Source organism: Schistocerca americana, chromosome 9, assembly GCF_021461395.2.
Source record: "Schistocerca americana isolate TAMUIC-IGC-003095 chromosome 9, iqSchAmer2.1, whole genome shotgun sequence".
Classification (NCBI taxonomy): domain Eukaryota; kingdom Metazoa; phylum Arthropoda; class Insecta; order Orthoptera; family Acrididae; genus Schistocerca; species Schistocerca americana.
In genome coordinates, this window is record NC_060127.1 from 101520672 (window position 1) to 101537349 (window position 16678).

At 45.5% G+C, this 16678-nt stretch overlaps 1 protein-coding gene across 1 annotated transcript in view; it reads left to right on the forward strand.

Annotated features, from left to right (window-relative positions):
* The window catches only part of LOC124550698 (pacifastin-like protease inhibitor cvp4), an 83404-nt gene extending 67118 nt beyond the window's left edge, over positions 1-16286 (forward strand). Inside the window, exons 4-5 of the mRNA XM_047125421.1 lie at positions 14793-14965; positions 16275-16286. Of these exons, the coding sequence (XP_046981377.1) occupies positions 14793-14965; positions 16275-16286 (185 nt within the window). The remainder of the gene's footprint in view (positions 1-14792; positions 14966-16274) is intronic.
* Positions 16287-16678: the final 392 nt, after the last annotated feature.

Here is a 16678-nt window from a genome sequence, read left to right on the forward strand (position 1 = left end):
TCCGTTGGTTAGCGTGAGCACCTGCGGAACCAGAGGTCCTTGGTTCAATCTCTCAGGTGAAAAGTTTAATTTTTTATTTTCGCAAAGTTATGATCTGTCCGTTCGTTCATTGACGTCTCTGTTCACTGAAATAAGTTTAGTGTCTGTGTTTTGCGACCGCACCGCAAAACCGTGCGATTAGTAGACGAAAGTATGTGCCTCTCCAATGGGAACCGAAAACATTTAATCGCAAGGTCTCACGATTCCTCCACAGGAAAACACGTCTGATTTATTCTATAAGACACTGGTGACGGCATGTGCGTCACATGACGCGAATATGTGGTCGACCCGCCTAACTTGTACACGTGGCGAATGGGTAAAAAGATTCTTCTACCTTGCCCGATTTAGGTTTTCTTGTGGATGTGATAATCACTCCCAAAAAAGTGATGAAAACATAAGAGTTTGCCGCATAAACTGCAACAAATGAATGCAACAGTTTCACAGTCGCACAGTTTTCCCTGTGCTCTGTCAAAACATATGTTTTTAACGTTTTCAAATTTTTCCGTGTGTAGACCGTCAAATCCTGTATATGTCCAAATCTGAACATGTCCTGGAATTTCGGAGAGCGAAGTTGATTATGTGTAAGTACCTGAACTTTCATAATTGTCCGAAAATAAAAAATTAAAATTTTCGCTTGAGGGAAGACTTGAACCAAGGACCTCCCCTTCCGCAGCCGCTCACGCTAACCACATGACCGCTGCGCTCCTCAACCCACGTTATCATTGATGTTGCATATTGTACACATGGATTACTCAGTTTGTATATTTTGCTTATTTTTTTCATAGTTCCACACAACTTCTTCCTGTTTTCTCGATTGATCTATGTTCAGTGTTTCAAAACCTATCCACTGTGCTAACTTATAACTAAATCTGAGGGGGGTGCGATAGGGAGGTTCCCTTGTTAGTATGTGTTGGCCAGCTTTCGTGATCGAGTGTAAATTTGAGAAGATTGAATATGGGGGTGTATTTTCACTGGAGTGTTATTCTCTCCCATGTAAATTGTTCGGTTGACTGCTTCTGCACATTTCGCATCCCTGCACGGGTCACTGGCTCTGCACGCCAAGCACACACGAGTAGCATCATCATCCTAAGAAATCGGTCACATATATATTTTATCCCTGTACTTAACAACTAAATATCTCGGTTGAACACTGAGTGAAGTATCGGACATACACCCTGTTTATGGATGCGGCTCTGCAAATAGAAATATCAGTACCATTCTCATAACTTGACATACATTTCCTTTCCCAGATCCATGTTGTTGTTGTTGTGGTCTTCAGTCCTGAGACTGGTTTGATGCAATTCTCCATGCTACTTCATCCTGTGCAAGCCTCTTCATCTCCCAGTACCTGCTACAGCTGCATCCTTCTGAATCTGCTTAGTGTATTCATCTCTTGGTCTCCCTCTACGATTTTTACCCTCCACTCTGCCCTCCAATACTAAATTGGTGATCCCTTGATGCCTCAGAACAGGTCCTATCAACCGATCCCTTCTTTTAGTCAAGTTGTGCCACAAACTCCTCTTCTCCCCAATTCTATTCAATACCTCCTCATTAGTTATGTGATCTACCCATCTAATCTTCAAAATTCTTCTGTAGCACAACATTTCGAAAGCTTCGATTCTCTTCTTGTCTAAACTATTTATCGTCCATGTTTCACTTCCATACATGGCTACACTCGATGTTAACACATTTCTCTTCTTCAGAATCGCTTTCCTTGCCATTGCCAGTCTACATTTTATATCCTCTCTGCTTCGACCATCGTCAGTTATTTTGCTCCCCAAATAGCAAAACTCCTTTACTACTTTGTCTCATTTCCTAATCTAATTCCCTCAGCATCACCCGACTTAATTCGACTACATTCCATTATCCTCGTTTTGCTTTTGTTGATGTTCATCTTATATCCTCCTTTCAAGACACTGTCCATTCCGTTCAACTGCTCTTCCAAATCCTTCGCTGTCTTTGACAGAGTTACAACGTCATCGGCGAACCTCAAAGTTTTTATTTCTTCTCAATGCATTTTAATACCTACTCCGAACTTTTCTTTTGTTACCTTTACTGCTTGCTCAATATACAGATTGAATAGCATCAGGGAGAGGCTACACCCCTGTCTCACTCCCTTCCCAACCACTGCTTCCCTTTCATGTCCCTCGACTCTTATAACTGCCATCTGGTTTCTGTACAAATTGTAAATAGCCTTTCGCTCATTGTATTTCACCCCTGCCACCTTCAGAATTTGAAAGAGAGTATTCCAGTCAACATTGTCAAAAGCTTTCTCTAAGTCTACAAATGCTAGAAACGTATGTTTGCCTTTCCTTAATCTTTCTTCTAAGATAAGTCGTAGGGTCAGTATTGCCTCACATGTTACAACATTTCTGCGGAATCCAAACTGATCTTCCCCGAGGTTGGCTTCTACCAGTTTTTCCATTCGTCTGTAAAGAATTCGCGTTAGTATTTTGCAGCTGTGACTTATTAAACTGATAGTTCGGTAATTTCCACATCTGTCAACACCTGCTTTGTTTGGAATTGGAATTATTATATTGTTCTTGAAGTCTGAGGGTATTTCGCCTGTCTCATACATCTTGCTCACCAGATGGTAGAGTTTTGTCAGATCCATACCTTCCTTATGTATAGACATACTCATTTCCTTTGCACATGTCGGAACACAAACACATATTTTGTAAGCCTGATGCTCAAGGCGAATTTATCACGCATACTCTACTACTAAGTATAATACTTCGTCAATACCTGCTCGCTGGCGATACAAAATAATACTGACCGAAAATCAACGATGGGTTGAGAGAAGATCGGTTGTGGTGTGTGCATCTAAGATGTGGAAGATACCTTTGTTGGTTCCCTAGACATGAGAAACACCTTAGTGGAGCTTGTAAATTATTGGGATGATTTGGAATCTGCTACATCACCAACATCGATATTTGCGAGTGGAAATATCAGTTTTCTCTATTTTTTTCGGGTTCCGCGTAAATGTCTTCGCAGACGTTTCTAGTTAGTCAGTAGTTTACAGCACGCCCCACCTAGATAAAGTTTCGGGTTTGTAGAGAAATAATTTCCAGTCTATATCTTCGGAATTATGTTGCCCGAACGACCGGTATGATACTGCTGTGTGCTCGATATCGAGAGGTACCGCGAAAATGGTATAATATTATGGCAAATCAAGCGAAAATGCATGTGTCTGGAGATGGGTTTAGAAAAAGCAAGCGAGGAAGCAGATCCAGACCTGAAACAATAACGCGTTTGTGCCGAGGGGGAAGGAGCCCGAATTTGTAGAACAGTTCGGTCCGCTGACAGAACTCTGGTGTGGATGACCATCGACATCGCAGGGAAATATCTGGTGTTGCGATGAGTGTATACGGTGCGGTCTGTCTTCGCGGCATGTGTATGAATGATGTAAAAGGGCTGGTTTTGTACGGCGCAGGATACGAATTGTATGTTTACTGCATCGACACGGTACTCGGTGATATATTGCTAGGTTGGAGATATGTTTTGTGCTATAATATTCAAGCTCCTGACCTCAGTGAGAGAGCAATGTAATTGAGTAAGATTCTTTGTCTATTTGACGTTCTGTAGGCCACTTTGCAGGGTTTAATTGTCTGTGCAATATGGTGAGCTGTACAAAATGCAATCATAATGCTCTATTCATTCACAAGACATCCTTTGTGCCGGAACGTAGGAGCGTCTACAAACTGATTCGAAGGAGATGGAGGCAAGGTATGTATGGAAATTTCTGAGAAAGCGTATGTTCAAAGACAAGTTGAAGTAGACCATCCAACTCTGGCGAGGATGCCGTCCCTCATCCACCACTGTGGCATCAGGACATCTCCAGAGCTGTAACTGTAGGATACCGAAAATTCCGGCCTTCTTTTCTCTTCTGTAAGACAGTGCTTCGAATTCTGTTTGCTGTAGTGACCCTTTTTTCTATCCCGACTTCTGTATCTTGCATGAAAGTAGGAATGTCAATTTATCTATACATTGACTGGTATTGAGGGGTTTTGTTTTATCCCGGCTAGTTCTTACATTAACTCCAGTGAGTCACTACACGTATTGTCTTCCCAGTTCTGACGGAAAAAACCATAAGTAAATTAATAATAATGTTTTCAATAGATTCTCGTTCACTTGTTTCAGTTACTAGTCTGCAGTTTATTCTTGGTGAAAATCACGTAACCTAATTATTTATGAACCTAAATCGAAGTAAACTTCAAGACGAATAGTCAGTTTCAAATTAAGACGTTATTTTATTTAACGATAATTATTAATAAATCAGTTCATTCACACGATCGCATTCAAAGGGGTTCTTTGAATAAGTATCTAATCTGGAATCCCGTCAATATCAGAGATACTAAACAATGTTCCGTCATTTTCGATAAAAAGATTGTTCCCGTTTAATATCCATAAACTGACACGAACTATGATTACTAGTCGCGTGAAGTAAAGCTTTTCCGCTATCACAATACAAAGTCCGAATCTGTCCGAAGATCGTTAATTCCGTAAAATATTTAAATCTTCACACGAAGTGATGTTAAAGTCAGAGAGATTATTGATCACCTCCCCGTTCGTCCAATATGACAAAAGTTCTAATTCTGATCTGAAATGAATGCTTCCCAAAAAACAATCTCGTCGCGATTTATTCTTGCGCCCTGGTTTAATAAAGCTCCTATTGTTGCTTCCTGAAGCTGTACATCCTAATTGACTTCGAACAGACTAGAGCAGGCTGTTCCAGCTCGTGGGCTCCGTTGTGAGCCGCGAAGCGCTCCCTGCTCCAGGGAGCCGTGCCGCTCGCTGTGACCAGTCAAGTGGGCCGGCACGTGGCGTGGCTGGCCGAGGCAGGCGGAAAGGCAAGCGTTTTGAAGTGCCAGCTGCGTCTTACAAGATCGACAACCTCATACTCTTAGCTGCTAAGACGTGGTGACATGCTACACCAGGAAATACGATGTTCAGGAAATAAATAAAGACTGCAAGCCCAGCATGTGCGGTGCTTTCGTCAAGCGCTAGCGAAAATGCAACAAGGCTCTGCGCCTTTTTCGTGAGCTGTGTCTCTAAATCCACTGTCATGTCCAGGATTCGACGAGACATTGTTTGCTTTGACAAGCAAACCCCTTCAATTGCCTGCACCTCCCTTGGAAACAAACATTCTACAACTGCTACCATTGACGATTTTACGAGTGGTCCCACCGAAAACGGCTTGCCACTTGTCGCAATGATGTGAGCGACCCTGTAGCTTGCTTGAATTGCAGATTCAGTAGTGTTTTCTCCGCTCTCGTTCTCCTGAAAATTATAAACGCATTACAGAACACGAATTATGTTGCTTGTTTCGATACCCTCCGTATTACGAAACCGTTTTTAAACTTATGTCTCCTGGTATGCCGTTCTTAAGCCTGGCTACCAGTTCTCTGCGTGCAACGCCTTCTAACTGATCGTAGTGCGCTGCGTGAAGACGTGTATAATGTCGTTGTATACTGTACCTCTTCGCAGAATTAAATACTTTGACATACAAGACACTGCGGACGACCATCCCTCACAGTGAATAGAAAGGTATGCTCCAATAGAGGTACAGGGCTCCCGCGGTTAGTCATAGCTGTCATTGAACACGAATTATTGCGTCAGTTGCGGCTGCATGCGGCCAGGGGGCAGTGAGTACGCTTTCCCCCTCCACGCCGGCTCCGAGCTGCCGCAGTGAGCGCTCCGGAGCGCTCCGGCTCCATGGAGCTCGGTTGTAACAGCCTGGACTAGAGGATAGAGACTGGAGTATCATAATTGCGTTGTATGTCTATTTATACTTTAGGTAACGCTATCTCTAGTGTTCAAGACCTACATTCTGTGACTATAATATTGATTTTCTCATATATAAGAATAACTAATAATTTAACCATTTCTATCGTTTTCCCCCCCTCTCATTCTTCCAAAATTTATGATTAAAATTCTTTTCTTTTTCTATTATTTTTCTACTACAGATTTCCCTCTATTTGTCTCTTATTTCTATTTCATAAATTACTACTTGTGGAGGGGCTTGGGACTTTTTCTGAATTTGTATTTCGAGGGCATGGGAGCTAATTTAGGAGCTATTTTGGTTTATTAACACCGAGAGGCGTTGTAGGTGTTACATTGCGTAACTGTTCTGATTTCCCCCTGTGTGTGCTTAGGGAGTGCTCTCTTTCCAAACAACAAAAATGCTTTTATGATTAACTGTGTTTTAGCGAGTGTGTACTGGCTTTTAGCGGTGAGAACGTGTAACATTCCTGAGACGTGTATTGATGGCAGGACGAACATTTCGCGTGATGCATCAGCCGTGCTCGGTATGTGTGCACGGCTAGACACAGCTCACATGTCCCGTTAGTATCACTAGGAACAAAACGCATCCTGTGCTATTCTGTGACATCAGTATCCACAGTCATCGCGTCAGAAATGGTAAACACACATGCTGCTCTGAGGCATCTCGTGTATGGGACCGGTGTGAGCGTGCCTTGGAGTTCTGTGAAGTCAGTATAACACTTGAAGAACTCTTACTGCATACCCAAAAATAGACCCAACTTTCACCTGCCCGCTGTAGGCAGCAGCGGCGTGAGAGCGATGGCTCACGCGTCCGACAGTGGCTTGTGGCGGCGTCAAAGCACGCTCGCCGTCGGAGCGTCTGTGCTCTGCAAATAGGTCTTCGCTCCCGTCCTGTCGGGTCACCGACGGTACCAGGTGATAACGTATTTCGAGAGGAATTTCTCAGATGTCAAGTGTGAAAGGGGTGCCACCGCCTCATGCTTGAGAGACCCCAACGGGCACCTGTCCGTGGCTCGGCAGCTGACGGCCGCACCACTTCGTGGGGGCTGCCAGTGCATCCCGACTTCTGGGAGTGTGTGCGGTAGCCTCGTGTGCAGTGCTGGGGGCAGGGGGCGGCGGGCGGTGTCTGCACACGCTGTTTGCGTGCCTGTTGCATTATTTTTCGAGCAGGTCTGTAGGCTGTGCTAGGCGTTATTTGGACAGTTTACGAGCGGATTTCGTGTCTGCACATCAGTGTACTACATTATTTAGGAGTTTGCATGTCTGTGTGCTATGTACTGAAATTATTTCGGTAATTTAGGAGTTGTTTGCGTGTCTGCAGAGCGTTATTTCAGTAATTTACGAGTAGTTTACAGGTCTGTAGGATGTGTGGCGTGACCCCACGCATGTCAGAGGTTGTGTTTTATATCAATGTGATAAACATACTATCTAAAATCTGTCCCTAAATAAATTGATCCAAAATAAATAAAGTACACTTCTTCTCTCCAGCAGCCCAGTGCAGGCTGAGTCATTTTCCCCTCCAGACACTATCTTGGGTTACGTCACAGAATGGATGACAGCACCCTCTGGTGGCGATACTGTGTACTGGGTCAGTTGGACTCGGAGCCCATGGCGACCACACTGTTTCCCACAATTTCCCCGCCATCTTGGATTACGTCATGGAATGGATGACAGCTCCGCTGGTGGCAGTATTGTGTAGTAGGTCAGTTGGTCTCCAGGCCCCATGGCGACCACACTGCTGGATTATGTCACGGAACGGATGACAGTGCCCACTAGTGGTAGTACTATGTACTAGGTCAGTCGGACTCTGGAACCCATGGTGGCCACACTGTTTCCTGCCATTTCCCCCCACCCCACACCGCCATCTTGGATTACATCACGGAATTGATGACAGTGCCCTCTGGTGGCAATACTGTGCACTAGCTCAGTTGGACTCCAGACCTCATGGCAGCTACACTTGATGGTCGAGCAGCCTCTAATTGTTTAAATAAATAGTGCATATAAAATAAAGACTTATGTCCAGTACAGGTCGAGTCCTCTTCCCACCATTTCCGAGGACGAGCTGGCGGTCGGATGACTTAGGTTAGTGGGAGTAGCCCAAGTGACCTATCTTTCCACCATTTTCTTAGGTTACTCAATGTGAGTTGCATTGTCCTGATGGAATTTGAACTTCCCACCATTTTCTGGGGGGAGGGGAAGGGAGGATGGGTTATGTTAGTGGAGGTAGCCCAACTGACCTACCTTCCTGCCAAAGTCCTCCATCTTGAATGACGTCATGGCTGCTATCTTCGATGATGTCATGCACTGTTGCAAAGACTACAGATCAACATCTAGGGTTACGTCATCGCCGCTATCTTGGATACATCTTCCAACAATGAAGAGTGGGGTGACAAGAACCTTCTTCCACTACTAGTATTACTAGGGACCAGCTTGACACAGTCAAGGCGTTAAATATCTGGGCATAACATTGCAAAGTGGTATGAGGTGGAACAAGCATTTGGAAACTGTGATAGGAAATGCAAATGGCCGACTACGGCTTATTGGTAGAATTTTAGGAAAGAGAGGTTCACCTGTAAAGGAGACGGCATATAGGACGCTGGTGCGACCTATTCTTGAGTACTGCTCGGGTGTTTGGGATCTGCACCAGGTCAGATTAAAGGAAGACAACAAAGCAACTCAGAGGAGCGCTACTGCTGCGACCTATTCTTGAGCACTGCTCGAGTGTGTGGGATCTGCACCAGGTCAGATTAAAGGAAGACATCAAAGCAACTCAGAGGAGCGCTGCCCCTGCTACCTATTCTTGAGTACTGCTCGAGTGTGTGTGATCTGCACCAAGTCAGATTAAAGGAATACATCAAAGCAATTCAGAGGAGCGCTACTGCTGCGACCTATTCTTGAGCACTGCTCGAGTGTGTGGGATCTGCCCTAGGTCAGATTAAAGGAAGACATCAAAGCAACTCAGAGGAGCACTGCCCCTGCTACCTATTCTTGAGTACTGCTCGAGTGTGTGTGATCTGCACCAGGTCAGATTAAAGGAATACATCAAAGCAATTCAGAGGAGCGCTACTGCTGCGACCTATTCTTGAGCACTGCTCGAGTGTGTGGGATCTGCCCTAGGTCAGATTAAAGGAAGACATCAAAGCAACTCAGAGGAGCGCTGCCCCTGCTACCTATTCTTGAGTACTGCTCGAGTGTGTGTGATCTGCACCAGGTCAGATTAAAGGAATACATCAAAGCAATTCAGAGGAGCGCTACTGCTGCGACCTATTCTTGAGCACTGCTCGAGTGTGTGGGATCTGCACCAAGTCAGATTAAAGGATGACATCAAAGCAATTCAGAGGAGCGCTGCTGCTGCGAACTATTCTTGAGCACTGCTCAAGTGTGTGGGATCTGCACCAGGTCAGATTAAAAGAAGACATCAAAGCAATTCAGAGGAGCGCTGCCCCTGCTACCTACTCTAGAGTACTGCTCGAGTGTGTGTGATCTGCACCAAGTCAGATTAAAGGAATACATCAAAGCAATTCAGAGGAGCGCTGCTGCTGCGACCTATTCTTGAGCACTGCTCAAGTGTGTGGGATCTGCACCAGGTCAGATTAAAGGAAGACATCAAAGCAACTCAGAGGAGCGCTGCCCCTGCTACCTATTCTTGAGTACTGCTCGAGTGTGTGTGATCTGCACCAAGTCAGATTAAAGGAATACATCAAAGCAATTCAGAGGAGCGCTACTGCTGCGACCTATTCTTGAGCACTGCTCGAGTGTGTGGGATCTGCCCTAGGTCAGATTAAAGGAAGACATCAAAGCAACTCAGAGGAGCGCTGCCCCTGCTACCTATTCTTGAGTACTGCTCGAGTGTGTGTGATCTGCACCAGGTCAGATTAAAGGAATACATCAAAGCAATTCAGAGGAGCGCTACTGCTGCGACCTATTCTTGAGCACTGCTCGAGTGTGTGGGATCTGCACCAAGTCAGATTAAAGGAAGACATCAAAGCAATTCAGAGGAGCGCTGCCCCTGCTACCTACTCTAGAGTACTGCTCGAGTGTGTGTGATCTGCACCAAGTCAGATTAAAGGAATACATCAAAGCAATTCAGAGGAGCGCTGCTGCTGCGAAATACTCTTGAGTACTGCTCGAGTGTGTGGGATCGGCCCCAGGTCAGATTAAAGGAAGACATCAAAGCAATTCAGAGGAGCGCTGCTGCTGCGACCTATTCTTGAGCACTGCTCGAGTGTGTGGGATCTGCACCAGGTCAGATTAATGGAAGACATCAAAGCAATTCAGAGGAGCACTGCTACTGCGACCTATTTTTGAGCACTGCTCGAGTGTGTGGGATCTGCAATAGGTCAGATTAAGGGAAGACATCAAAGCAATTCGGAGGAGTGGTGCCCCTGCGACCTACCCTTGAGTACTGCTCGAGTGTGTGGGATCTGCACCAATTAAAGGAAGACATCAAAGCAATTCGGAGGTGTGCTGCTGCTGCACCTATTCTTGAGCACTGCTCGAGTGTGTGGGATCTGCACCAGGTCAGATTAAAGGAAGACATCAAAGCAATTCAGAGGAGCACTGCTGCTGCGAACTATTCTTGAGCACTGCTGGAGTGTGTGGGATTTGCACCAGGTCAGATTAAAGGAAGACACCAAAGCAATTCAGAGGAGCGCTGCTGCTGCGACCTACTCTTGAGTACTGCTCGAGTGTGTGTGATCTGCACCAGGTCAGATTAAAGGAAGACATCAAAGCAATTCAGAGGAGCACTGCTACTGCGACCTATTCTTGAGCACTGCTCAAGTGTGTGGGATCTGCACCAGGTCAGATTAAAAGAAGACATCAAAGCAATTCAGAGGAGCGCTACCCCTGCTACCTACTCTAGAGTACTGCTCGAGTGTGTGTGATCTGCACCAAGTCAGATTAAAGGAATACATCAAAGCAATTCAGAGGAGCGCTGCTGCTGCGAAATACTCTTGAGTACTGCTCGAGTGTGTGGGATCTGCCCTAGGTCAGATTAAAGGAAGACATCAAAGCAACTCAGAGGAGCGCTGCCCCTGCTACCTATTCTTGAGTACTGCTCGAGTGTGTGTGATCTGCACCAGGTCAGATTAATGGAATACATCAAAGCAATTCAGAGGAGCGCTACTGCTGCGACCTATTCTTGAGCACTGCTCGAGTGTGTGGGATCTGCACCAAGTCAGATTAAAGGAAGACATCAAAGCAATTCAGAGGAGCGCTGCCCCTGCTACCTACTCTAGAGTACTGCTCGAGTGTGTGTGATCTGCACCAAGTCAGATTAAAGGAATACATCAAAGCAATTCAGAGGAGCGCTGCTGCTGCGAAATACTCTTGAGTACTGCTCGAGTGTGTGGGATCGGCCCCAGGTCAGATTAAAGGAAGACATCAAAGCAATTCAGAGGAGCGCTGCTGCTGCGACCTATTCTTGAGCACTGCTCGAGTGTGTGGGATCTGCACCAGGTCAGATTAATGGAAGACATCAAAGCAATTCAGAGGAGCACTGCTACTGCGACCTATTTTTGAGCACTGCTCGAGTGTGTGGGATCTGCAATAGGTCAGATTAAGGGAAGACATCAAAGCAATTCGGAGGAGTGGTGCCCCTGCGACCTACCCTTGAGTACTGCTCGAGTGTGTGGGATCTGCACCAATTAAAGGAAGACATCAAAGCAATTCGGAGGTGTGCTGCTGCTGCACCTATTCTTGAGCACTGCTCGAGTGTGTGGGATCTGCACCAGGTCAGATTAAAGGAAGACATCAAAGCAATTCAGAGGAGCACTGCTGCTGCGAACTATTCTTGAGCACTGCTGGAGTGTGTGGGATTTGCACCAGGTCAGATTAAAGGAAGACATCAAAGCAATTCAGAGGAGCGCTGCTACTGCGACCTACTCTTGAGTACTGCTCGAGTGTGTGGGATCTGCACCAGGTCAGAGTAATGGAAGACATCAAAGCAATTCAGAGGAGCACTGCTACTGCGACCTATTTTTGAGCACTGCTCGAGTGTGTGGGATCTGCAATAGGTCAGATTAAAGGAAGACATGAAAGCAATTCGGAGGAGTGGTGCCCCTGCGACCTACCCTTGAGTACTGCTCGAGTGTGTGGGATCTGCACTAATTAAAGGAAGACATCAAATCAATTCGTAGGTGTGCTGCTGCTGCACCTATTCTTGAGCACTGCTCGAGTGTGTGGGATCTGCACCAATTAAAGGAAGACATCAAAGCAATTCGGAGGTGTGCTGCTGCTGCGACCTACTCTTGAGTACTGCTCGAGTGTGTGTGATCTGCACCAGGTCAGATTAAAGGAAGACATCAAAGCAATTCAGAGGAGCACTGCTACTGCGACCTATTCTTGAGCACTGCTCAAGTGTGTGGGATCTGCACCAGGTCAGATTAAAAGAAGACATCAAAGCAATTCAGAGGAGCGCTACCCCTGCTACCTACTCTAGAGTACTGCTCGAGTGTGTGTGATCTGCACCAAGTCAGATTAAAGGAATACATCAAAGCAATTCAGAGGAGCGCTGCTGCTGCGAAATACTCTTGAGTACTGCTCGAGTGTGTGGGATCGGCCCCAGGTCAGATTAATGGAAGACATCAAAGCAATTCAGAGGAGCGCTGCTGCTGCGACCTATTCTTGAGCACTGCTCGAGTGTGTGGGATCTGCACCAGGTCAGAGTAATGGAAGACATCAAAGCAATTCAGAGGAGCACTGCTACTGCGACCTATTTTTGAGCACTGCTCGAGTGTGTGGGATCTGCAATAGGTCAGATTAAAGGAAGACATGAAAGCAATTCGGAGGAGTGGTGCCCCTGCGACCTACCCTTGAGTACTGCTCGAGTGTGTGGGATCTGCACTAATTAAAGGAAGACATCAAATCAATTCGTAGGTGTGCTGCTGCTGCACCTATTCTTGAGCACTGCTCGAGTGTGTGGGATCTGCACCAGGTCAGATTAAAGGAAGACATCAAAGCAATTCAGAGGAGCACTGCTGCTGCGAACTATTCTTGAGCACTGCTGGAGTGTGTGGGATTTGCACCAGGTCAGATTAAAGGAAGACATCAAAGCAATTCAGAGGAGCGCTGCTACTGCGACCTATTCTTGAGCACTGCTCGAGTGTGTGGGATCTGCACCAGGTCAGATTAATGGAAGACATCAAAGCAATTCAGAGGAGCACTGCTACTGCGACCTATTTTTGAGCACTGCTCGAGTGTGTGGGATCTGCACCAGGTCAGATTAAAGGAAGACATCAAAGCAATTCAGAGGAGCGCTACTCCTGCGACCTATTCATGAGCACTGCTCGAGTGTGTGGAATTTGCACCAAGTCAGATTAAAGGAAGACATCAGAGCAATTCAGAGGAGTGCTGATGCTGCGACCTACTCTTGAGCACTGCTCGAGTGTGTGGGATCTGCACCAGGTCAGATTAAAAGAAGACATCAAAGCAATTCAGAGGAGCACTGCCACTGCGAACTATTTATGAGCACTGCTCGAGTGTGTGGGATCTGCACCAGGTCAGATTAAAGGAAGACATCAAAGCAAATCAGAGGAGCGCTGCTGCTGAGACCTATTCTTGAGCACTGCTCGAGTGTGTGGTATCTGCACCAGGTCAGATTTAAGGAAGACATCGAATTAATTCAGAGGAGCGCTGCTGCTGCGACCTATTCTTGAGCACTGCTCTAGTGTGTGGGATCTGCACCAGGTCAGGTTGAAGGAAGACATCAAAGCAATTCAGAGGAGCGCTGCTAGGTCCGAACAAAAGTGTTACAGAGATGCTTCAGGAATTCAAATGGGAATCCCTGGAGAGAATGTAGTGTTGTTTTCATGAAACACTAATGAGAAAATTTAGCGAACCTGCATTTGAAGCTGACTGCTGAATGATTCTGCTCTCACCAACATACATCTCAGGTAAGGAATATGAAGATAACGTATGAGAAATCAGGGCTCATATGGAGGCGTGCAGACAATCGTTTTTCCCTCGCTCTTTTTGCGAGTGGATCAGGAGGGGAAATGACAGGTAGTGGTAAAGGGTACCTTACAATGACTTGCGAAGTATCTATGTAGATGTAGATCTCGATGCTGATGGGACATTAAGCTCAATCTTCCTTCACAAGAATATGTTAACTTTCACACTCTGCTCTCCAATACTAAACTTCATTGCATTTCCAACATTTACCGCCAACTAAATGTCAACAACAATTATCCCTTATCATTAGCGCACTTACTCTGTGCTTGTGTCCGCTGGTCTTGGTCGTGCGGTAGCGTTCTCGCTTCTCGCGCCCGGGTTCGATTCCCGGCGGGGTCAGGGATTTTCTCTGCCTCGTGATGACTGGGTGTTGTGTGATGTCCTTAGGTTAGTTAGGTTTAAGTAGTTCTAAGTTCTAGGTGACTGATGACCATAGATGTTAAGTCCCATAGTGCTCAGAGCCATTTGAACGATTTTTGAATCTGTGCTTCTACTGTTACACTTTTCTACACTCGATATCCAATCCCAACGAAACTTTAGCCCTACCTTACCACAAAATCCTGTCAGAGCTCCATCCTTCCTTCAGGAAAGAACAGACTACTGCTTTCCCACTCAATGGCAAAGCTTACCTTTTCCCAACTTTTCTCCTTTCCTATAAAACCATTGCCTCTTATTGTCCATTTCACATCCTTTTGTAGCATATTCCCCCAAAATAGTCTTATCATCTTTTGCTTGCTGTGTTCAGCTTAGTGCAGTGAAAACTAGTGGTTCATTTTTTCATTTTTGCTGTTAACTATACTATGAGTTCTTATGTTGTAGATGAATACAATTATTGATTACATCACTTCAGTTTATAAATATCGTTTCAAAAATTGATGAAACATTTAATCATTTTAGTAGTTTAATGCTTGTTGAAACAATGCTTGAAAATATTATGAAGAATCTCAGCTAATGAGTAGAAATGTAGCTCTTCTTCTCTTCCTTTCGCCTGAGCAATAATTTGCATATTTTTGCAGGTGTGGTAGTTCAGCTGAACGAGAGCTACTGGACTGAAGGTGACTGCGGGGGAGGAGGTCGGTGTGGAGATGGAGATATAAGTTTAAATGCAGCTGGAAATGGTGGTGGAGCTGCAGGTGGAGCTGGAGGTGGAGTTGGAGGTGGAGTTGGAGGTGGATTTGGAGGTGGATTTGTAGGTGGAGGTGGAGGTGGATTTGGAGACGTAACTGTAAATGGAAGTGTCAGTATAGGTGTAGGAGAAGGTGTGGCTGGAGGTGGAGGTGGATGGGGAGGTGGGTGGGGAGGTGGGTGGGGAGGTGGGTGGGGAGGTGGTCATCATAGTTTGGTAGGTGGAGGTGGAGGTGTAGGTGGAGGTGGAGGTGTAGGTGGAGGTGGAGGTGGAGGTGGAGGTGGAGGTGGAGTTGGAGGTGGAGTTGGAGGGGGATTTGTAGGTGGAGGTGGGGCTGTAGGTGAAGGTGGAGGTGGATTTGGAGGGATAACTCTAAATGGCAGTGTTGGTATAGGTGTAGGAGAAGGTGTGACTGGAGGGGGAGGTGGGTGGGGAGGTGGGTGGGTAGGTGGGTATAGTTAGGGAGGTGCAGGGGGAAACTGTAGTGGAGGTGGGGCATGGAGTAAGTGGCCCTCATGTATCTGGAGCAAGGCCTGACAATTCCACAAGAGGTCTACTACAAACACTAGGCAAACTGAAAAGCTGCTCAGTGGCCATGTGGGTGGCAAACTTAAACACAAACTTTGAATCTATTAATGACACATCTTCCTATGAGTTAGGTTCCATTAGGAACTAAATTGAGTGACTGTGCTACTGCAGAGCTTCCAGATTTTTTATGAAGAGGTTAAAATTTCCTGTAGGCGATCTGTATACACCTGCTATTATAAAGGACTTGTTATGAGATACTAGTTCTGTTGCACAAGCTTGTAAGTGCTGCTCTGAGTAAAATTTATTAATATCAATATTCTTGAAATCAAAACAGTTTCTGACAATTGTGGCAACCCCTCCTTTCTCCATATTTTCACTACAGAAGTAAGAAGCTAACTTCAGTTCTGTAACATTTAATGTATCTACACTAGTCATCACATGATGTTCAGAGAGGCAGATCATATCAACTGGTATGCTCAACTCTAATTCTTCAACACAAATAAGCAACTCCTTAAGCTTACCCCTTAGTCCTCGGATATTCTGAAGCAATAAAGATACCTGATTTTGTGCACTGTACAAGGTCTTTGATCTGATGCTGGAGGCCTACTTGTTTCTAGAAATTATGGATTCTTACTGGCAGCTGACTCCACTTGCTTGCGAGTGGAGATGTTCTATGGAGAATGGTTCGTCTGCTACTGCTGAGGAGATGGTAACTTTGACTTGTACCTTGTAATAGAACACACAGTTAAAGCCAAAGGTGAGTCAAATTTTAAATGCAAAATCACACTGATGACGCTACAAGAAAATAAATTCACGAGTACCGCCCTCAAATTACATGTTACAGGTGTCATGTTAGTGATATTGTACAATACACACTGTGGGAGATGACTTCTCTGTTTAAATTTGGATTACTGTACCCCAATACACATACACTATGTGATCAGACGTATCTGGACACCTGGCTGAAAATGACTTACAAGTTCGTGGCGCCCTCCATCGGTAATGCTGGAATTCAATATGGTGTTGGCTCATCCATAGCCTTGATGACAGCTTCCACTCTCGCAGGCATGCGTTCAATCAGGTGCTGGAAGACAGACAATTATATAATCTACGAGGTATATCCAACTATGAGATGTTTTCACCAATATCTGGACTATTTTGTACCACCACAGAATGAATCAGTTTGAGCCCAATGTCCAGCAGTAGTGTCAAAAATAAAAGCTACTGTTCTAAAAATAATGTGACATC